This window comes from Mastigoproctus giganteus, chromosome 9, assembly GCF_048544385.1.
Source record: "Mastigoproctus giganteus isolate SK-2022 chromosome 9, ASM4854438v1, whole genome shotgun sequence".
Lineage (NCBI taxonomy): Eukaryota > Metazoa > Arthropoda > Arachnida > Uropygi > Thelyphonidae > Mastigoproctus > Mastigoproctus giganteus.
This window is the reverse complement of record NC_143583.1, coordinates 92,336,808-92,360,343: the sequence shown is the minus strand read 5'-3', so window position 1 is coordinate 92,360,343 and position 23,536 is coordinate 92,336,808. Positions and strand designations below refer to the sequence as shown.

Sequence of the window (23,536 nt, the reverse complement as noted above, 5' to 3'; positions counted from 1 at the left end):
CCTCGAAGCTCACTGTTCCTAAAAAAAATCTCTCCACATTCTCTAAGCTGCTAGCACAACAGATTGATGCCCCATCGATAAAGGATGTTATCTCACTTCCCAAAGTAAGCAATACAAACCACCAGAGCGGGCAACGTCCACTTAGGATGAAGTTCACTATCCTGGACTCCTTAAAAGGAATGTTCCCGTGTAACGTGATTCAACACTTCAATACTTTCTCCATAGATCCAAATAAGTTTGGCAAAAATAGAAGATACAGAAGCCAAATTAGGGATGAAATCTGGCCAAATCACCAGAACTATTATAAAATGTAAGCTTTGCTTATATGAGAATTTAATAATTTAATGCAAAAATATATTGTAAAAACAAAGCAAATTGTAATGACAGAAAAAATGCTATGTAGGACAACCTGTATTTGTAATTACAATATTAATTTAATATAAATTTTATTTTAAAGTTACTGCTATTAAGTAAATATAATTTTCTAAACAATGTCATTGTTTTAAATATTAAAAATTTGTATAAAATTGCACGTACGCTGCATTTAAAAAATATATATTTGTACACCCTACTAGCCCACTGGCTGTTCAGGGGGTGAACCTAAGGTTAATAAACAAATGACAATAATAATAAAAAAAATAATACTCTTTCGCAGACTTTTCAAACTCCATATACTGATTACAAACATATTATCCGTAAAGCATATTACAATAGCTAATTACTAATCTGGAGAGATTATCCAGGAAACAAACTATACCAAATAAAACCAGAACCAAAGCTGTGGCTCTCCAGCTTCCGGGACAGCAGACGAGACGAAACAATTTTAGGAAGGCTAAGGATTGGGCATCCGCACCTCATTCACCTGTATCTATTAATGAATGACAACGCTCCCCAGTGCACATCTTGTCATGTACAACTGACCATTCGCCATTTGTTAGTGGACTCTCCCCACTTTCAAAATATCTGCTTAAACACCTTTAAATCAATTGCTAATACACGGTCATCAACAAATTTATTGCAGATTCTGGGAGATGATCCTAATATTAAAAAAGAACTATTTACTTTCCTAAATCGTATAGGAATAAATCATAAAATATAGTTATTACAATGAAGCTAATATTTCACATTCACCAATAGAAAGACAATATGGCCCTAGCAGCCTATGTGTCGTTAAACTCAACAACAACAACCCGAGAAGGGGGCATGCAATCGTAATTGGCCTTAAAAGCTTCTTGGAGACCAACGAAACATAAGCTGAAAATTTGGTGACGATCCGACTTTTTCTTCTCGAGTCCTCCAACATCCTAAACTAATAAAGGCTTCTGTAGTGAGGAGACTGGGAAATTGAGTCAAAATTGATCCTGGAACCTTTCCAGAGATTAACAGGACATACGCTTAAAATTTGGTTTCTATCTGGCATTTCCTTTCCAGGTAACGGTCAAACAGCTGAAACATACTTCCATTTGTGTAATAGGGATAACACAAAATTTTACAGACAGAAAACAAACAAAAAAAAAAAGTTGTCGAATTTCTACTAGTTCAATTTTAACGAAATTTCAGATGGGCTAACAAATCTTTCTAAAAACCCACATGAATCGTTTGATCATTAATAACTGCTAATAATTGACCTTGGCAGTCCTTACTGTCAAGGGCACCATCAAGATCCATATTATCTCCGCCTATGCGCCAACTGAGACTAGCCTGGACCCGACCAAGAATGACTTCTACAACCAGCTCCAACATACGCTGGATTCAATTCCGCAGACAGAAGTGATCATCCTCGCAGGGGACTTTAATGCCCACATTGGCGTGGACAGATCTGGTTGGGAAACAACAATGGGCAAGTTTGGCCATGGGAAGATCAATGACAACGGACTACGTTTGTTGTCCTTTGCCGCATCTAACAACCTGATCATTGGAAACAGCCATTTCCAGCACCCTCAAAAACATCAACTTACATGGCGAAATCCATCTGGCAAGGACTCAGCAATCCTGGACTACATTTTGATCAATGCCAAATTTCGCTCGTCACTCATGGACGTTCGTGCCATGAGGGGACCTGATTGCGGATCTGATCACTACCTCATCCGGGCTAAGGTGCAGCTCAAATTACGGCATGCAAAAAGATCATCTCGGTCAGCCAAGCTGGACTGGAGGCAGCTAATGAATGCTGCCAACAAACAGGCATATCAGATCGCCCTATCCAACCGCTTCGAGATGCTGGCCGTGCCCGAGGATATAAATGAAGAAGAAAAGCAGATCTCTGATGCCATCCTGGAATGTGCCAAGCCCCTATGTCCACCTGCTGGACGTCGAACGCAACCATGGATATCAGACGAGTGCCTCGACCTCGTGGACAAACGGAAACAGGCAAAGTTGGTCGACTTTGAACGGTACCGGCAGCTAAACCGAGAAGTCCGACAAAGAATGACAGCAGAAAGAGAAGCATACTGGAACCAAGTGGCAGACGATCTTGAAGTGGCGGCATCCAAGAACGAGTACCGCACTCTCTACCGCACCCTCAGATGTCTGAGTGGAAAGACCAAATTGACTAGTGACAACATCAAGAATGCTGATAGGACCTTCGTGCGATCACCATCCGAACGCCTGCAACGGTGGAGTGAATTCTTCAAAGCTTTGTATAATCACGACCCACCTCAGGGACCGCCAGCAACAGCACTCTCGATCGACCCCCCTGAGGCCTCCATGGTCGATGTTGAGCCTACAGTAGAAGAAGTGAAAGCAGTCATACAATCCCTGAAGAATGGCAGGGCACCAGGAGTGGACCAAGTCACCACAGAAGCGATCAAAGCCGGGGGAGATGTACTGCTTCGCCGACTACACTCGCTCCTCAAAACCATCTGGTGCACTGAACAAATTCCGCTAACATGGAGGAAAGCCATTATCGTACCGATCCACAAGAAAGGTGATAACCGGGACTGCAAGAACTACCGTGGCATCAGCCTCCTTTCCATCATCGGAAAGGTCTTTATGAAGATCATCCAGTCAAGACTGCAAAAACATCGCGAGCAAACCAGTCGGCAGGATTTAGACCCGGGCGAGGATGCTGTGATCAAATCTTTGCCATTCGTCAGCTGATGGAGGAGAGGATCCGGTGTGGACAGCGAACCGTCATTGTTTTCGTTGACTTTAAGTCTGCTTTCGACTGTGTCCACCGGCCTGCCTTATGGAAACTACTAGAGGTTGAACATGTACCTCGAAAAGTCATCACACTCCTCCAAACTGCATACAACGGTTTAACCAGCCAGGTGCGCATCCAGAACGATTTATCTGAGGAATTTACCATCCAAACTGGAGTCCGCCAAGGGGATGTAGCCTCCCCGTTGCTTTTCAACATCGTGGTCGACGCCATTATGAGGCAAGCATTCAGAAACAGACAGGGCATACAATATGACAAGGATCACTATGTGACTGACCTGATGTTTGCTGATGATAATGCTATCCTTGCCAGTAACGACGCTGAAGCCACGGACATCCTCTACGACATTGCCCGCATTGCCCGGCCATACGGTTTGAAGATCAATGCTGGTAAGACAAAGGCCCTGACAACAGATGGGTCGTAAGCCACCATCTATCTCGAAGGCGTCCAGATCGAGCAAGTGCAGGGCTTTAAATACCTTGGGTCGCTGGTCCAGGAGAAGAAAGTTGCATCTACCATGGAAATCCACAGCAGAATTGGACAGGCGGCCACTGCGTTCGCCTCGCTCAAATGGTGTCTGTGGAAGAGGACCAACATTTCCACAAAGACTAAAATCCGACTCTTCCGGACTTTGATCCTGCCCATTCTTCTTTACGGATCGGAAACATGGATTTGTCTCAAGTTAGATTTGAACAAACTTGAGGTATTCCAAATGCGATGCCTGCGGCAGATGTTGGGCATCTCTCTTCGCGACCGCATCACTAATGATACCATCCGCGCCAGATGCCAACAGCAACCAACCATTGCCGACCAAATCCAGAAGCGAAGGCTTAGATGGTTTGGCCACGTATGTAGAATGGGCACGAACAGAATACCATCCAGACTCCTTTGGAGACAACGACCCACCCAATGGAGCATCCAACGGACCGCGCCTAGGAAAACGTGGGCCAAGCAAGTGGAAAATGACTTGAAGAGCCGACGTCTCGACCTTAACCAGGCCAGGACTGACGCCATTGATCGTAAGGTATGGAAGAACATCACAGAGCAAGTCCGAAACCCTGCGGCACCTACAGCAGCATACTGGTTGCGTGGCCAACCGCCTCCCCCAGCTGCCAGCTAAGGACCAAAGAAGAAGAAGAAGAAGAAGAAGAATTGACATCATTCGAATGATGTGAATTAATTTTTACCAGTTAGTAACGACAATTCATTTAAATAATATTAAGTTTTTAGTAACGATTAATCATTCGAATGATAGTAGTGTAACTGAATAATTTATCATAATTGAAATCGAATGCTATTTTCTAATCGATTATGCTCATCTCGAGATTAGGTATGGCCAACCCGCGGCATGCGTGCTATCTAGAGCTTGTCCAGCAATAGATATGAAAAAAAAAAAACAAAAAAAAAACCAACCTAATAAATTACTCAACCGATTTGAAAAACAAGATTTGAAGGTAAACACAAAAGCAGAACTTTCCAAAGTGGGTGTCGTGTCATGTTCTAATGGATGTCGCCACATTTTGGAAGTTTGCCTGCAGCCAGCGGGTGGTTGAGTGTTGGAATAGACTTCCATCGTTGTTATGGGAATGAACGGGTTGAATAAATTCAAGGGAGAACTAGACAAATTCTTGGAGGGTACGGATGGGTGAACTATTTTTTTTTTTTTTTTGGCTGATGCTATATAAGCTTGCTTTCTTCCATCATTTCCTATTTTCCAATGAATTTCGAAGAGTCTTGGTTAAGTTTGTGTCTAGTCAAGTACATCCTCTCTCTCTCTCTCTCTCTCTCTCTCTCTCTCTCTCTCTTTCTCTCGTTTACATGCTTTTGGCAGAAACAAAGGAAGTTGCATATATTATCAGCTTAAAGAACATTTTAGTTCCTTATCTTTTTATATTTGCAACTTACCTATATGGCGTGAGATGTCGAATAATTACAAAATTCTGGGTGGATGTTGAATTATTAATGAAACATGCGTCGATGTATCGACGTCAAAATAGCTTCGGAAAGCACTGACAATTTAAATTTCACTTTCTAAAAATTGGGACTTTGTTTTCTGCGTGACAGGAACCTTATTCGCTAGCATATTTACTGCCTTTTAGCGTTAATTTTATGAAGGTAAGTAGTTGCACTGAATTAGCTTTTCATGACATTGATTCTGTGAGGACGAACATTTGTTTGGTAAGCTACATAAAATTTATTTTATAAACGTGAAATTGTTTTGATTTTTTTTATAAACAAGCTCGCAACATATAATTCCTTTGGTAGAGACGATCTAGAGTTGGGTGGGGAAAAGGTTGCTGATTTCAGTAGATTCTTAATCCGCCCCTAGATGGCACGCAGTGCATTTCCAACATGACATGTGCAAGAAAAGAAAAAAGTTAACCAGTCTTACCATTCTTACAGGGAGTGTTGCCATGACATATTGATTCGTATAAAAGACTTCGGGACATATTCTAAAAAAAGGGTCTAAAGAGTTTAGACTAGAATGTAGTCTAAACTTTTATATAGGGTTTTTTTTTTCTCTTAGCCAGACCTGTTTTAACCTAACCTGTTGATTATTGGAACAAGCTGCCTATGCAAGTAATTGAGGCTGACAGTTTGAATAAATTCAAAAGTCAACTGGATAGTTACCTATGTGCGGAAGGAAGCACATTTACACTGTCTTATCTACTTGTTGTTTTTATTTATTTTTTATTTTTTTTGGTCAGTGTAGCCGGTGGCTTCCTTGCGCCATATGGCGAATACTGGAAATCTGGAGGTTGCTGGTGTTGGGTACTGCTGTGTTGGTCAGGTAGGTCGCCACTTCCTCCTTCTCCAAGAAGGTTATGTCCGGTCTGCTATGAGGGATCGTCTTCTCGGTTATTATTGGACTAGTCTCAGTACAGCTTGTGGATACATCATACTTTGGCGAATATTTTTCCAAAACCTGAGAAGTAAAGATTAATATCGAAGCAATCTCTCCCTCGACTCCCTTTGCTGTTAACTAAGGTGTCAGTAGGATGGACGCAGGTAAATATGCAATTTGATAATTTTTTACATGTATGACTATATCGCAATTTCAAAAAATTACAGTTATTACACAAAAATTATGTGAACCTGGAAACGGCGACGTAAAGTTGTCCACGAGCAGAAACGACAATTTTATTGAAAGTCTGCCCCTGAGATTTGTTGAGTGTGATGACAAAAGTTAAGAAATTGTCTTCTCTTCAAAGTAAAAAGCAGGTTACTTTCACTGGGAGCTAAATCAATTCTTGGGATTTGAAAATCGGTCGGATATATATATTTTTTAAACTTTTTTTCCCCTTAAATTTACTGCTAAATAAAACCTATTGCAAAGGAATCAGATCAAAAGCTTTTTTAGTCTTTCTTATTCAAGTTCAAAGAGCGTTCCGGACAGAGGGACGGATTCATAAATTTTATATTAGTTCATCTGCTTTAATTATTGCTATTTGCTATTATCTTCATACAGGTTTAATACTGCTAACCTCTGAAAGTTGACAACACTTTGAGGATCCGTGCAATAAAAGTCTGACAGCCGTGGCCCCTCCAGTGTGGATAGAGATTAGTGCTAGTGATGGGAGCAATCAATTGAAACGATTACCAAATGATCATTCAGTTGTCATTATCATTAGCCATATACTAAGATAATAAGACTAGGTAGCATACGTATTATTTACTTAATGTCTAAACCGACATATACCATGAGCTTTAATATTTTTTTATCTATATATATTTTTTTCAATTATGTCATTTGTATCAGTTCCCTTACATAAAATTACTTTTCATCTCTTTCAGGCAGGTTGTTGGGTAATCGAATCTCTTGGATTTAAACTATTAGTTTAAAAATAATATTCAATTTTGAAACTATTATATATTACTATATTTGAGTCAAAACATTAGTCTCAAAAACTCTTAAAATATTATATCTGTGTAATACCACGCAACACTTAATGATCTTGGAATAAATTTGACATGTATACGTTTACATGCAAAACACCAGCATGAAGTCTTTGTGTTTAAATTCAGCTGGTCTACATGAAAACTTATCACTTAAAATTCTTTTCTACCTGCCTGCTCTCATTTCATCTGCGTCACAACTTTTTCTCCCGTTGAAATAGCCAGTGTGGTAACATGTTATAGGGAACTTCTCTGACCAACTCGGGCCATAATAGTCTTGTTAGAAAAGAAGCCAGTGACAGCCAGTGACACTTCACTTTCGTGCACCGTGCTGTCTTGATTGGTTTCATTTGCTGTTTGACAGAGTGTAGCACTCAAAGCGTGTGGTAGCTTTTTCGTAAAGTTATGAGGCCGCAAGGGTATTTGGGCAGACAAGGTGGAGACTAAAATTCTTGCTCGCAAAATTCTAGCTTTTCATGATTATTCTGAAGATATAAAGTTATTACAGCTCATACCAAACTGGATTTCGTGCATTAATGGTGCCTACAGCATAGAATGTCTTGATAGAAGTTATCAGAAGGCATGGAGAGAGAGAGAGAGAGAGAGAGAGAGAGAGAGAGAGAGAGAGAGAGAGAGAGAGAGCTATCAGAAGCCAAACAACAACCGGTGCAGAAGTCATATTTGGAAGATTCCTGTAGATAATCATCTCTGAAAAAGAAAAAAAAAAAAAACAAAACCCTTTCTAAATGAAGGCGTGTACTCAGTGTAACATTTAAGGAGCGTTTCTTACACCATTATTTGAGCATTATCCGTATTTTAGTATTGAAATACTAAAATTCTATGGTTACCTATACATTTAATACAAACTGAAAAATCATAACTAATAAAACTATGTCATAAAGGCTTTTTTTTTTTTTCCTTTACCGGCCATATTCGGCAGTTATCTAAAAGGCTTTGGCCGGATTCATTATTTAATAGATTCTTGTTTCGTATTAAGACTTACGTATAGCTTAAACTAATATTCTACAAAAACACTTATATGCAGAAACTTTTGTGTTGATTCCCCACGCTGAAAATACAATGAAATATAATGGGTAAAAGAATCGCAGTACATCATTACTAATGGAAAATATCCCGTGAAATGCCATGCAGAAAGTTAAAAATAAATTCAATATCAATATTCAATAAAATTCGTTAAATATTCGAAAAGATATAAATCTCCTATAAGTGTAATACATCAGACATGAAAATATCAGCTATCAATTTTAACTGCCTACAAGGGAAAAAAATGCCACCTTTTGCTTTTTATGGTATGTTTATAGTCCAGCACCGCCACATCGATCAGAAGAGTTTACAACCAATTGATTTCGAAAGAATATCATATTTTAATGGATGTTGCGCTCACATGGATTTGAGCCATGGCCAACTCAAACGAGTGTACTACTGTATACATATTCATATTGATCTCTCGGCTATGTCAGGTCTATCATAGAATTGTTCGAATTACTACGCAAAACTAAAACTACTTGTTGTCTGCGCATTCCATTTAGAATAAAGTATTCGAATGTCATATACTCGCACATATAGAGAATATAGAACACAAACACACACACACACACAGGATTTAGAGAATATCTCTATGTATGTATGTACGATCGAACCTACCTTTCGAACGTCACAAGTTTTCCGCTGACATTTGTTATTAGGTGGTCCATAAGTAAGAAATTATTTTCAATAACTGCTAATGTAAATGTGTAAACGTTATTTTAAAATAGTTCACAATCTTGTTTTTGTTTTTTTTTTTTTTGTATTTCAATATTGGAACATAGGAAAAGTACCACGATCCTTACAATGAAGGATAGGATTGAAATTGTAAAGTAGCGTGCAAAATATGAAAATGCTTCAGAAGTTGCATGCCAGTTCAAGTATTTTTTTTTTTTTTGGATATAACCTACCCCAATAAGGACTATAAAGCAAATTGTAAAGAAAACGAGAACAGTGCACCCTCTACCAAAACCTTCTATTTGAAAAAAATATGCTAGTTCGGAACTTGTAGGAGAGGATATACTTAAATTACCTAAAACAAGCTTAAAACAAGGAACTTACATACAAGGTTTATCATTCCATGTTGCTACAAGCTTGAACGAGGATGATCCTGTTAGAAGTTGGGAATTTGCCGAACGGTTTTTGGCCATGAGCGTTGCTCAGATATCGTTGACAATGTTTTATGTACTGATGAAGCCACAGTTAAACTAAATAGAACTGTTATCGCCATTACACTATTTTCTCTCTCTCTCTCTCTCTCTCTTCAAATCCCATATTTGTTCTTTAACAAGGAATTCAACGCTCTTGGCTTGAGAGTCTGGATTGGAATTTGGACAGAAATGTTCTCGGGCCGTTGTTCTTTGAGGGAACCGTGATAAGAGAAAGCTACCTGTGACTGCTAAAAGATACTAATCATTTCATTGATGCAATCCAAAATCAGTTTTCAACATTGCTTTTTATGCAGGATGGAGTGCCAGTTCATTGTGCAAAAATTGCCAGCAAATTCTTGGACGAAAAGGTTCCCAGGTTAATGGATTGGATGGAGATGTTCCATTAAATGGCCACTGCGCTCCGCGGATTTAAAATCCTATGATTATTTTTTGTAGGGATTCTTAAAGGATAAGGTATTTTGTAATAAGCACATGTCTCTGTTGGAGCTTCAACAGTCAATAGTTAGAGATTATGGGAATATTTCTGAGGAACTGTGCTTTGCTATGTGTATTCGCGCTATGCTCAAAAGACAAAAATTAAAACATCTATTTAATATGGCCGCCGCCATTTTCGTCTTTACAATTTTGTAAAGACTAAAATGGCGACCATTGTGAACCGATTTAATTTTTTTTTGTTATTTTAACTTTACTTGTCCTCTTTCTATTGTGCTAGCATTAATTAAAATTTATATTTAAAATAGTGTTGGCATCAATCCGACTGAGTCTTCTGCTTTGCCATGTGTCGCCCTGGCCAAGTCTAGATGAAAATTTATTACAGAATAACGGCTACCAGGTTTTACCTTCTGATTTCTCCAACGACTAGACTACTGCCGATTGCAACCCCCTGACTAAGCTACATTACGACTGCTGAATTCATTATTCCTAGTGTTTTTTTTTTTTTCTTTATTCTTGCCTTTTTTATTTTGTCAATTAAATTTGTTTGGTAGGTATTTATTACGTTTTTTATTACTTTTATTTAATTGTTTACCTTTATTTGTCAAATTTTATTTTTTTGTCTGTTTTATCTGTTTGTATTCATTACTTTTTCATTGCTTTTATTTTATTTTTCCTTTCTTTGTCTTATTTTTATTTTATTTTATGATTTTATTTATTTATTATTTTTTTAAAACTTTTTTGCTGGTACAACCGGTTTGGGCTCCTAGTGGTACGTAATTTTGCTGGCATCCATTTGAATTGATTTTTTTTTTTTTTTTTTCCAGTGGATGCGGGATTCTTACCTTGTCACTTTCATTTGACAGTAAGCTTATTGTCAAATGTCTTATTGGACGGGTACTAGCTGCTCCCTAGTAGCTAAGTGGCCAGATACAACAAAACAACAGAACAGGACACGCACTTCCCAGACATAACACCATACTAATATCTGGCCATTTTACAGAACTCTGTATTTATCACAGTGTACCATGGCGGAGTTAGTTCAACTCCGCCATGGTACACTGTGTTAATTTGTTAACGTTTATGTGCCGCTGTACATAAGACACAAAACATGTCCACAACAAGATGGGCCAATCTAAATGGGTATTGAATCAAGATGGGTAAAGAATACGAGAGTATCCTTTACTCGTTAAGACAGCTCCATTGTCCAGGAAAAATATACCAGGTTGTAATAAGCTATTTAACTTCAAGGCAGATAATTGTAAGGACACAGCATTTAACTTACAGGAAATTAGTGTCTAGAGGATGCCCACAGGGATCTGTGTTGGGTCTCCTATTCTAGAATTTGGTTCTGAACCAATGGCTTAAATTGAGACAAACAGTTTACCATAAAATAGCATTTGTGGATGATCTGCTTATCTGTGTACCTTGTAACTCAAGAAGGGAGGGACGTTGAAGAGAAAGCTGAAATGGTTCTTCAGAGTCTAACATCATGGGCTATCGTAAATAAATTAACAGTTTCAGAAGAAAAAACAGTTATGATGTTAGTTAAAGGCCACCTTGATATCGATCGACGACCAAAAATTTTGTTAAATTGTAAGCAAATTAAATTTGTTACCCAAACTAAGAATTTAGGTATTTTATTAGATGCTAGGTTAACTTTTGTTCCACATTTGCATTATTTGATGGATAAAATTAAGCGTTTTAGTGCAGCAGTAATACGGATTTCTAGATCAGATTGGGGGTTACGTAGTTCAGTTTTAAATCTTTATTATACGACAGTTTTTCTGCCAGTAGTGTATCATCTTATGTATCATCAGTGTTGGTAACTTGTGTGAATAAGATTAAGTTTAAAGCCAAGTTAAATTCTATTCAAAGAATAATGCTGTTGGCAATTCAGAGGGTTTGCAGAACTGTGTCAATAAATGCTCTGCAGGTATTTGCATGCCACATGCCGTTAGATCTTTTTATAATATATAGAGCTTTTTGTTACCATATTAGGAAGCATAATAATTTCATATGTTTAATCGTTTTATGTGACCTTAACATTGATCCTAAGGTTGAAAAGAAAATAATATATGCTAAGTTAATGGAAATCTGGCAAGCCAGATGGAGGGATAGTATTACTGGTGTGGTCACCAAACTTTTTATTCCAAATGTTTCTTTTGCATGCTTTAAACTAAATAAGTGGTTTCTTTCTAGTATGGAGACATCTTTTTTTATTAACAGGGCATGGTTCTTTGAATAGTAAATTATATTATTTTGGTTTAAAGTCAAACTCTTACTGAGCATGTGGTGGTGAAGAAACTTGGTGCCATGTATTATATGATTGTTTGTTGTATGAGAATTACAGAGCTGAATTAAAGAATGTAATTAGTGATTTGAGGTTGGTTTTTTTGTTAGTTGTTTGCGCATTGGTTTCTGTGGCCATAATGCACCTCCCAAGCATTTTACTTTGATCCAAGCCCGAGGCGGCATTCGAACCCGCGACCTTTGGGCTGCCAGGGAGGCGGTTTGCTATTTATGTATTTCTAAAATGAAGACAGTTACAAGTCTGGATATTTGTAAATTAATAACTGTTAAAATTCACTGTATAGACTTTTTTTCTCTCTTCCCCCTCCTATTCTTGTCCTGTTTTTTTTTTTTTTTTTTTTTTTTTTGTATGCTGGCACTGTGGAAATTAACTTAGTGCGGGATAAATTGCCAGGGTGAGATTTGGGTAGCGGGTAGAGAGTTTTTTTTTTTTCCCCTAACCACTCTGGTCTTCGTGTTTTGTTTTGTTTTGTTTTGTTTTTTTATGTATTTATTTATTTACTTTTTACTATGTAAGTAATTAAGTGTGGGATTGTGGACCAGGATGGTGTCTTTTTTTTTTTTTTCTTCTCTTTTTTATTATTATTATTATTATTATTTTATTTATTATTTTTTTTTATGCTGGCTCCCAGGTCTGGGCAACTTGGGATCGGGATTGCTGGCACCCTCTGGTCTACCACTTCTACCAGAGGATGCGGGAATTTTGTGTGATCAGCACAGACAGTATAGTAGACCCGGGCCCAGCTCCACGTTCATAGGGACGGGCATCAGATAGAAGTTATCCTAGGTGATGACTGCTCCCTGGCTGGGTGTCCTGTGTATAACACAAACTCACACTTACACATTACACAAACCTAACACTATTTTCTTTTTTTTTTTTTTTTTTTGAAGGTTTGTTTTATGTATAATAAAGTCAGTGATATTAGGTGGATTTAAACAAATGTCTTGGGGCCACCAAAGACGAAAAAAAAAAAAAATAAAAATAAAAATATCAAGATGGGTGATACCTTCACAGTGTTCCTTGAACCACTTGTGCACAGTGATTGTCTGATGACACTGCGCATTATCGCCTTGAAAGATCCCCTTTCTGCTCGGAAAAAAAAAAAAAAATGCATGGCAGGGTGCACATGGTTTCCTAAAAGCTGCTAGTTGGTCTCACAAGTTTCTGCGCGGGTGGCACAGTAGTATCGTCACCGTCCTTCCCACATCGGGTGGAATAGCCCGGATTTGAATCCCGTCGATAGCGAGGAATGTTTATGGGCTTTTTTCACTCCCTGGCTGAGTTAGCCCGTCTCAGGCGTAGATAGCAAGGCGTTTTACCCTGGTAAAACCGGGCAAAGCAGGCAAATCATATGGGTAGTTGGGTACAATACATATGGGTAGTTGAAAGTAGCTTTTTAGGTGATCCAAATACGAGGGGTGATCATTTAATTCGCGGACTGGTGCAAGATTTTATCTTTACCACGCGAACTTTCCATAAAAGCCACTAAAGGCGCTCTCCCTGATCACTACTGAGCAGACTGTGTGCACATACCAGTATTTGTCGAGCTAGTGTTGCGTGAAGAGTTTTTTTTAACAGCGTGTCACTGACGATCGTTTTGAGGCAAGTATAATGTCGGACCTATAGATTGAACAGCGATATATGATTTGTTATTGTGTCAGACGGGCTTAAATGCATCGGAAACAGTTAAAGAGATGAATGAAGCGTGTGGTAATGAGTGTCTTGGTAGGACGGCCATATTTCGGTGTGACCGGACTTTCCAGTGTGAAGTGGCTTCTCCATCAAGACAACCAAGACCCTTACGGCTAATATTGTGCAGGCAGTGATCACTGTCATAGGTGCCGAGGTTCTGTCACATCCCCATTTTTCAGCGGACATAGCCCCGTGTGTGATTTCTTCCTGTTTCCATGTCTGCTTTGAAAGTCACGCGTTTTGTATCTGATTCAACGATGCTCGCGGTGCCACAAAGGAAGCACTTCGAAGTCTTCGAAAAATGGCTTCTAAATGGCAGCATTTAATGCGTGGTTACGGCGGTGGCGAAAGTGTGTTAAGTTCAAGGGAGAGTATTTCGAGAAGGAGAAATTCACAGGAGATTCAGATGATGACAAGATTCAGATGATGACAATTAAGATAAGACCTTGAACCAGTCCGCGTCTGGAACCCAGGTTCCACACGCCATATGGCGATCACATCTGCACTCTATCGCAGATACTTTCTATCCCTACCCCTTTTTGCTTGATGGACCTGGAGGATGCCTTCCTCTTCATCTTCCATATTTCTACCTATTGCCCTCTGCTTGATTCTTAACCCCCACATACTCGTACTCTACCTTTATGCTTTTTTTTTTTTGTCTCCGTCAGGGCCGTAGCCTAGTGGTCAGGCGCGCGGGTGCATAAGTACACGTGCCATGAGTGACCGGGGTTCAAGCCCGTGACTGCTGAATATGGTGCTGTTTCTTGTATTCTGTCTATCTTGTGAACTCCTCTGACTGTTTGGTCGTCCCGGAGTATAAATAAAAAATTTATTTTAAGCTCAGGCGACTCAGGCGGAGACCAGCCAGAGTACATGGAACTGCCTGGCTTACCTCCAGAGGTAGTGGCGGGCAAGTGGGGGTCCAACTAAGGACCCCGCGGCAGAAAGTCAGATGAACAACACAACCCAACACTACAATTACATAAAACAACACATAACTGACTCTTCTGGCTTTTACAGAGTTCTGTTTTACCATACAAGAGAAAACGGCGCAGTTTTGAGAAATCACCGGAGGCGCCCCCACCAAACATTATGTACACCAGTCTGCGAGGCTTCCGTCCGTCGACGGACACCTCGCAGACTGGTCCGTCGGCGCGTTGCACAAGGTATTTGGACTAATCCGACCAACACACTCGTTTCCAGTCTTCCAGTGTCCAACCAGCGTGTTGTTGACACCACATCATTCGCCGTCGACGATGATCAACGGTGAGCAGAGGGTGCTCATGGGTCGTCTGTAGTTGAACTCCCATACGTCTGAGTGTGCGACGCATCGTCATCTGGGATATTATTCTTGCATTTCCCATGTTGTATTACGATGTTAACTGTCGCACAGTGACCTGTCGTTGAGCCTTTACAATGCATCGAACCTTTCGCTTACCATGAATATCCACCTTTCGTATTCCCTTAAAGTTTTGGCGGTGGGAGGTGGTTTAACCCGTTCGACACCATTCTCTGTACATTAATCACAGCAGGCCTGAGCAACCGACAAGACGTGCCGTTTTCGATATGGAAGCACCCAAATAAAAGTAGACGGAGTCACCTTTAAACTCACTGAACGGCTAAAATACCTAGGAATTAGTTTAGATAGAAAACTCACATATCTGCTTCATCCCAAATATCTGAGACAAGATACTCAGCCATGATCTCCAGGATAACTAGAAAACACTGGAGCCTCAAAAAGAGAGCTCTAGCTTTGTATTACAAGGCAGTCTTCGTATCCGTTATTACCTATGCCTCTGCAGTTTTGTTTCGTAGAACCACCCTGGTAGCAAACAGAAAACTACTTGCACGCAAAGAAGCATACTATGACTATATTTTGCGTGCATGTAGCACTGAGCATCCCGGTGCTAAAGATGCTAGCAGGAACGCTCCCCTTGGATTTGAAGGTAGCCAGAACACGGATCCTCTACTTACTCTCCAAAGGCGAGGCGGTCACCTCCTTGGAACACGCAACGGACTCGGCTACTAATTACAAGTCTGAGAAAACCCGACTCCAAAATCACCTAATGAACGTCTGACAAAACAGGTGGATGTAAACAACCAAGGGCGAGGTGAAGCACAAATTCACACCTGACATCCGCACCATATACCCCAAACAACCAGCCTGTTTTTTTCCAGGGCTGCACACCACCTTCCTATTGAATGGACACGGTCCCTTCAATGAAAAACCACTAGGCTTTGGAATTACAGAAAATCCATACTGCAATGCGGGGACAGAGAAACCTGGAACCACATCATGCATGACTGCCTCAATATGAGTACCCAAGAAGCATAATGATAACGTGGATACAATATCTTCCAAAAGGAATGGAGCATCATCTCCTGGATTCGTAGCAAAAGTATAGGGTCCTAACAGAATACGCGCAGAAACTCTTCTTAAGAAGAAGAATACTAAATGCCATTCACCACAACTGAAAGGTGCATGACAACAAAAGGAAAAAAAAGAAGAGAAAGGGAAAAATATTGGACTGGAACTCAAGAACTAGCTACATGATATGACACCCAAACTCTGGGTTAAACCAGTACCCCCTAGGAATGGAACTCACTGACTGACAGATCTACCCTCACTCCTGATCATAGACGGTGTTGGCCCGTCCTCTCATCCCACAATATGGACCCAACCAAACTGGATCCTACCTAATTAGACTTACCTTACTGACATGGGCTCATACAAACCGACTATCTTGGATCCCCTGAAGTGGATTCGCTAGAAGGGATCTCACCCGAACAGTAAACACTGACCTGGACTCAGGGGTGGGCCGTCCCGAGGGTGCACTGCACCCGGGCGCCAACATTCAGGGGGCGCCTGAAAACCTAAAACTTACATACACATATGAAGAAAATTTTAAAGGGGGCGCTACATACCCTAGGAACGCCCCTGCTCTTCAACCGACTGGCGATCCGACAACCATGCGTCCTAGCATGTTACTTTTTAACCACTATCCTAGAGGGGGAGGCGGACCCCCGCCTCCTCTCCTCCTCGTCATCCCTATTTTCCTTCTGGTAAAGCATGGGCCTGACCCCATTGACCATTGCAGGGGCCATCTAATCTATCGGCTCCTTACTTCCTTTCCTCCCCTCCAGCCTTCAGTCTCCCTCCCCTTCCTATCAACTTGCACAGCGATCACCCCACACGTCAAAATTTTAAAATATCAAAATTAATGCCCGACCTTTTAGGATTTTCTCCTGCCTTTCAGCTTATAATCCCTTTTATATAGAGCGTCTCTCCATTTCTTATTTATTTATTTATTTTATTTAAAATTTTTTTTTATTTATTTATTTTTTTAGGTCCTTGCCGCTGAAATCTCAGGAAATTAGGTGGCAGGACCTGCCAGAACAAAACTCGCAACTGGGTATTCCTGGTCAACCTTCCTGTTTGGTTTAGTGTGGGCAATGCTGGGTCCCATCAGGGAATCCAGCGGTTAATAGGCCAGAAGAACAATGGGAACATGACATTACACACCACAAGATCCATATTCTGTACTTTTAAATCTCCGGCCTTGACAGAGTACTCTCTTCACCCACAATGAAAAATACACGGAGATGGGTGAACCCTGGTTCCATTATGATTAGGCAATGAACACACTATACACTATGGAAGCACCTGACGCACGAGTTCCCACAATCATGCCCTTTCGAAACTCTGTGTTATCTTTATTACGTCCCGTAACTGCTACTTTATCACTTTGACACTTTGACTTGCCCAACACGACCAGATGCAAATTACCACTGCTCTAACGTCGTAATTCAGTGATCACTGAACACACACACACACACACACGCATACACACACACACACACACACGCACACACACACACACGGGTATATATTCTTTTTAACTCATAAAGGAGGGTAATCCATTCGTAAATAATCCATTCCAGCTTTATTCTATGATTTTTATATTTCAAACATAATACTGTACTAATATCTCATCCACTGTTCTTGGATGGTTTGTTGCTTGTTATAGGGTTTTAGGCGCATCAGCAACTTAGGCCATATTGCTCCGTATATGATATGTCTGTAATTGGGTCTGTTCTGTGGTGGATTAGTTGTTTTGCTGGACGAAAAACACGAGTCTCCAGGAGAATAACCATCACCTTCTTCTTCTGAGGCTGACTAACTTAGCCACTTTGTGAAAAAGGCCCATAAAAATTACTCGTCATTAATAGGATTCGAATTCAGTTCGTTTCCATCCAATGATTATACCAACTGTTTCCCACGGGATTTCCACTGTTCTTATTGTTGTTATTATTTAAATAATGCATTAACATCTAAAGCCATAATGCCCTATTGGTATTATGTTTGCACAAGTGTGTGTGTGTGTTCGAGCTGCTTTGCATGTAGTGTGTGCTGAAAAACCGGAATAATTCACGGAGCAAACCTCAGATAGGTAATTAAAGATTTCTCCAGTCTTCGATGGGATTCACTACTTTTGTGAGTGTAACTCTAATCTGAGTATCCACACCTAAATAATATATTATAACAAAGTTAAAATCACCGATTGAAGTTTACGCTAGCTGTTTTTGTCGTTATTTTATGGCGCATTGGCAACTAAGGCCATATTGCGCCAAGTCGAGAATTCACGCTAACGTATCTTACTGCGTGTACGTTTTTTTTTTTTTTTTTTAATTTAATTTTGTGAAATTAGTGTATTCGTTTTAAGCAGTCTTCTAGGTTATGTTACTTCGTTGGCAATCTTTGGTGCTATTAAACAAACAGCGCTTTGAATTATTGTTTTGAAAAGGATTTTTTTACAGTCAAATTAATAATTAGTAAGTTTTAGTTCCAAATGGATGTAACCTACAAAGATAACCACTGGTTTAAACTCCTAAAAATATTTTCTTGGGTGCTCTTAAAATTCTTCAGTTATTTAACTCAGAATATATTATGACAGCAATTGGTCTTCCTTAATCTTTTTTAAATTGTATGGAATTATGATTCGTTATGCAATCAGTCCAACAACTTTGAATTTGACACAGAAAAATACATTGAGAAAGAAAGAAAGAGAAAGATACGTCTCTGCTTGCTCCGCTACGAAAGTCCCATAGTGAATAATATCTCTTTCACTTCCCCCCCCACCTTCTTTTCTCTGGATTTTTTTTTTTTTTTACTTCAAGCCTCATTTGTTTAATATCTGCGACAGTTTCCACGTTTCCACAGAATTCCCGATATCCTCTGTCAAGCGAGACATTTATCAAACATTATCTCTTCCACTCGCTCACTCATATAGACAGACATATACACACCCTGACAGTTCTTCCACAGTTGCCTTTTCGCTCTCTCGATCCGCTATTCCAGTGCTGCCCCCTATGCCGCAACAGTTGGATGACACTATGTGCGGTTGCCGGACATCTACCGCACGCATTCATCCCTTGCATTCTAAACGCGCTCCATGCGCGAAGTTATTGAAGGCATCGCTATAAGTTGTCCAGAGATACGGACTGTAACGTGTTGCGTACACATGTGATAGCAGAGCAACTCAATCTGAGAAACGATGTCTCTGCCGTCCTCAAATTCTCTGCCGGACAAGTGCTCCCTCACAGCTGAACTTCACGAGGATAAAGTTCGGAGTACTTTATCAGGGAGCTCGGTTTCTAACACCATCATCGTGGGATCACCCAAGCCGACGACACTGACGATCCTGACTAGCGACGGAAGAGAGACATGGGACAAGAAAATCGAGTTCCTGTTAGCAGTAATCGGGTTTGCTGTAGACCTTGGCAACGTCTGGAGATTCCCTTTCATCTGCTACAGAAATGGTGGAGGTGGGTCACTTAGAATGTGGAATAGATGGAGTGTTGTAATCATGGAATCTCTGGTTCCATGCTCTCTCTCTTAATCCCATTTCCTATAGTTAAAAATTATATTTCCGGTTGTTTAATTTATCAGGATAGAGGAACTACCGCAATTGAATTATCCATTAATCATTAAAAGAACTTTTAAAACGAGCTAGTTTTTTTATTTTTTTTTTTATTTAAACAGTAAAGAAAATTCTAAGGAGTTGAGTTTCTATACCAAAAAAAAAGGTAAAATATTAATCGCAAAGAACCAGGTATTTCTGAAAGGTTTTATTCGTAAAATATACATATGTTTTATAAATCTGTCTTAGATATATGTTAGAATTAATATTTTCCACAGTTCATTACCTATTCAGTAACTGAACGGGTAATGAGCAGAATATACTGTTTAGCATCCGGATATTCGCCATATCTGCAAGATTTCAGTAAAACCCCTTATGATGGTCGCTAATATTATGCTTACTTCATCATTCAAAGCAGAAATTCTCTTAAAATACGGATTTAATTGCCTGGTAAAGTCGCTGAAGTCATCGTTTTCATTGAAGAAAAGGATTATGAAAATCTGCTAGATGAAAACACTCCGGCGGTTTCGATAGCTGAAACGAGAAAATAAATAGTAATAACTGGGAGAAAAAATACTTAAGGCTCCGTTGCGATGACTTTTTGTATGGGGGAGGAAGGGACTGGGGGCATTCTTCTAAAATTAAGCGCTAATTTATTGGGAAGAACTAAAACAAAGTTTTTTACGTGAATACAAGAAATATTAATACCAGTTAATAGAAAAGAAACTTTAGCAAATAAGTATTTTTTTTTTCAGACATTAATTAAAAAGGAAGGTACTTAAATAACTACAATCTGATTGCTTACAGATATTATGTTAAGTCGTAAATCGGGATAAGTTGATTAGCACTCATTTTAGAAGGCCTTTAGGATTTTCAAAATCAAAGTGATCAAAAATCATTTTTATTCATATGATAAATGCTTTCTAGATTTCTAAATATACTTGTTTTGCTCAAATGTTTAATAGTTTAATAAAAATTACAGAAATGTTCAAACTTGATCTCCACTTTATTTTGCATTATTGTTATTATTATAACAACCCTTTTCTCCTTTATGAGTTTTTTTTTTTCGCACGTGCTACCAAGTGCATGGGGTCGTCGGTTATGTTCAATTCATCATCATCATCATCATCAGCCATTTTCAATCCACTGCAGGATGAAGGCCTCTCCAGCAACTTTCCAGTTCCTTCTGTTTTGAGCACTGGACATCCATTTACTACCCACAAACTCATGAATTTCATCTATCCATCTCCGCCTTTGTCTTCCAGGTTTTCTTCTAGCTCCTCTTGGGTACCATTCTGTTATTTTCTTAGTCCATCTGTCATCATGTCTTCGAGCTATGTGTCCTGCCCAAGACCATTTTAGTTCTTTAGTTTTGATAAGAATGTCCTTTACTTGAGTTTGTTGCCTAATCCATGTGTTTCTCTTCTTATCTAACAGTCTGATTCCCAATATGATTCGTTCCATTCTTCGCTGTGTAGTTCTCAGCTTCTCTTCCATTCTTTTGGTGAGTGCCCAAGTTTCACTTCCATAAGTCATGGTGGGGAGTATACATTGGTTCATTATTTTACGTTTCAGACAAACTGGGATATTGCTCTTCAGTATGTGACTATATTTCCTGAATGCTATCCATCCAAAATTTATTCTTCTCTTGACTTCCAGCCATTTATCATTATTACAGCTAATAACTTGTCCCAGATAAGTATATGACTCCACCTTTTCAATTACTGCTCCTTCAATCATTATTTCCCTTTCTGTGGCATACTTGTTCATCATTACTTTTGTTTTAGCCATATTCATCTTTAGTCCAAAATCCTTACTAGCTGTGCATAACTGATTAAGATTTTCCTCTAATTCTTTGGGATCATGGCTTATGACCACAATGTCGTCTGCAAATCGTAAATGGTTTAGGTACTCTCCGTTCACATTGACTCCTTTCTGCGACCAGTCTAATCTTCTGAAAGCTTCCTCAAGGGCAGCAGTAAACAGCTTCGGAGATATTGTGTCTCCTTGTCGAACTCCTTTCTCAATTTTAAATTTCCTACTGTCTTTGTCTAGTCTAATAAAGGAGGTAGCACTCTCGTATATTTTCTTCAAAATCATAATATATGGGGTATCAATGCCTTGTCTTTCCAGTGCCCGAAACATTGCCTTATGCTGTATGGAGTCAAATGCCTTTTCATAATCCACAAATGCCAGGCATAATGGTGTTTTATATTCATTTGCTTTCTCCATTAGCTGTGATATTACGTGAAGGTGATCCATAGTTGAGAATCCTGTCCTAAAGCCAGCTTGCTCTTTCGGTTGATTCTCATCAAGTATTCTTTCTAATCTGTTAGTAATGACCCTTGTGAACAACTTGTAGATGTGGGATAACAAGCTAATTGGTCTATAATTTCCAATTTCTGATTTATCTCCTTTCTTATGCAGCAAAACTATGATTGCATTATTCCACTGCTTAGGCGTCACACCTTTTCTAATGCACTTTGTGAAGAGCCTTGCCAGTTTTTGTGTTATGTCTCTTCCTCCCAATTTTAACAACTCTACAGTAACTTCATCTTCCCCCGGGGCTTTCTGATTCTTCATTTTCTTCAATGCATGTTCTACCTCATCAGGAAGAATATTGGGTATGTCGTATGTGTTGCTACTTTGCAATCCATCTTCCCCACTGCTGGCTTCATTCCCCTGCTCCTTGTATAATTCTCTATAGTAGTCTTCTGCTATTTGAATTATGCCTTCTCTGCTGTTTATAAGTACACCATCGCTATTCTTCAGTTTCAGTATCATTTGTCTTTCTGTATTACTGCTCATGGCTGCTGATTTAAATCCTTTGTTTTCCCTTAATGCTTGTTCTACTTTTCTTGTGTTAAATCTTCTTATGTCCTCTCTGAGTCTCTTTCTAATGGCTTTGCATAACTCAGTATACTCAATTTTCTCCCTGTCAGTGTTTTTCTTGCTTTTCATTTGTCGTCTTCGGTTCATCATGACAAGTGTTTCTTGACTAATTTTTTCTTCTTTGAATTTCTTTTTCCCTATAGGTTTCTTGGGCTTTATCACTTTCAAAAAGTTGTAATATTCCTCGTCGATATCTTGGTCCTCAGCAGTCTGCAGAAGCTCATACTTGTTCTTAAGTTCCAGTACATACTGCTTTTTCTCCTCTTCTGTTATCTCAAAGACCTTTGTATTATTTACTCGAGTCAGTTTTTTCCTTTCCTTTCCTACATCTATATCAAGTGTACATCTTACCATTCTGTGATCACTTCCAACATTTACCTTATTCAGGACGGTAACATCATTCACAATATATCTTCTGTTAGTGAGGATGAAGTCGATTTCATTAGTAGTTAATCCATTTGGACTCTTCCATGTCCACTTTCTGTTCACCCGTTTCTTGAAAAAAGTGTTCATTACTGACAGTCCTTGAGATTCTGCAAATTCCACAAGTCTTTCACCTCTTTCATTTCTTTCACCAATTCCAAAATTTCCTATAGTTCCCCTTTCTGTGCTGTTTTGTCTTTTTCCAACCTTAGCATTGAAGTCCCCCATAATAATAGTGTAGTGGGTTTTCTGCTCATCTAGAAGACTCTCAATTTCGGTGTACATTTCTTCAACCTCTTCATCATCATGGCTCGATGTTGGTGCATAAATCATTATAATCTTTAGCTTGTATCTCTTAGAAATCTTGAGTATTAGTCTTGACACTCTTGGTGATGTACTTTTGAATTCCAAAATGTTGTTTTTAAAATCTTTATGGACCAGAAACCCAACTCCACCTTCACTCCTTTCACTGTTTCCATTGGTGTACAGCAGATTTCCACTTGATAAACTTATAAGTGATTCATTTCTTCTTCTTGTTTCAGCCAAACCAATGATATTCCAATTCACATTTTCTAATTCCTTTTCCAGC

The 23,536-nt window shown here is 39.3% G+C and overlaps 1 protein-coding gene across 1 annotated transcript in view; it reads left to right on the top strand.

The window, feature by feature from the left end:
- The first annotated feature begins 19,266 nt into the window (after positions 1-19,266).
- Positions 19,267-23,536, top strand: part of LOC150080543 (sodium-dependent serotonin transporter-like) — a 143,425-nt gene continuing 139,155 nt past the window's right edge. The window contains exon 1 of the mRNA XM_090380726.1: positions 19,267-19,537. Coding sequence (XP_090236852.1) covers positions 19,267-19,537 — 271 coding nt within the window. The remainder of the gene's footprint in view (positions 19,538-23,536) is intronic.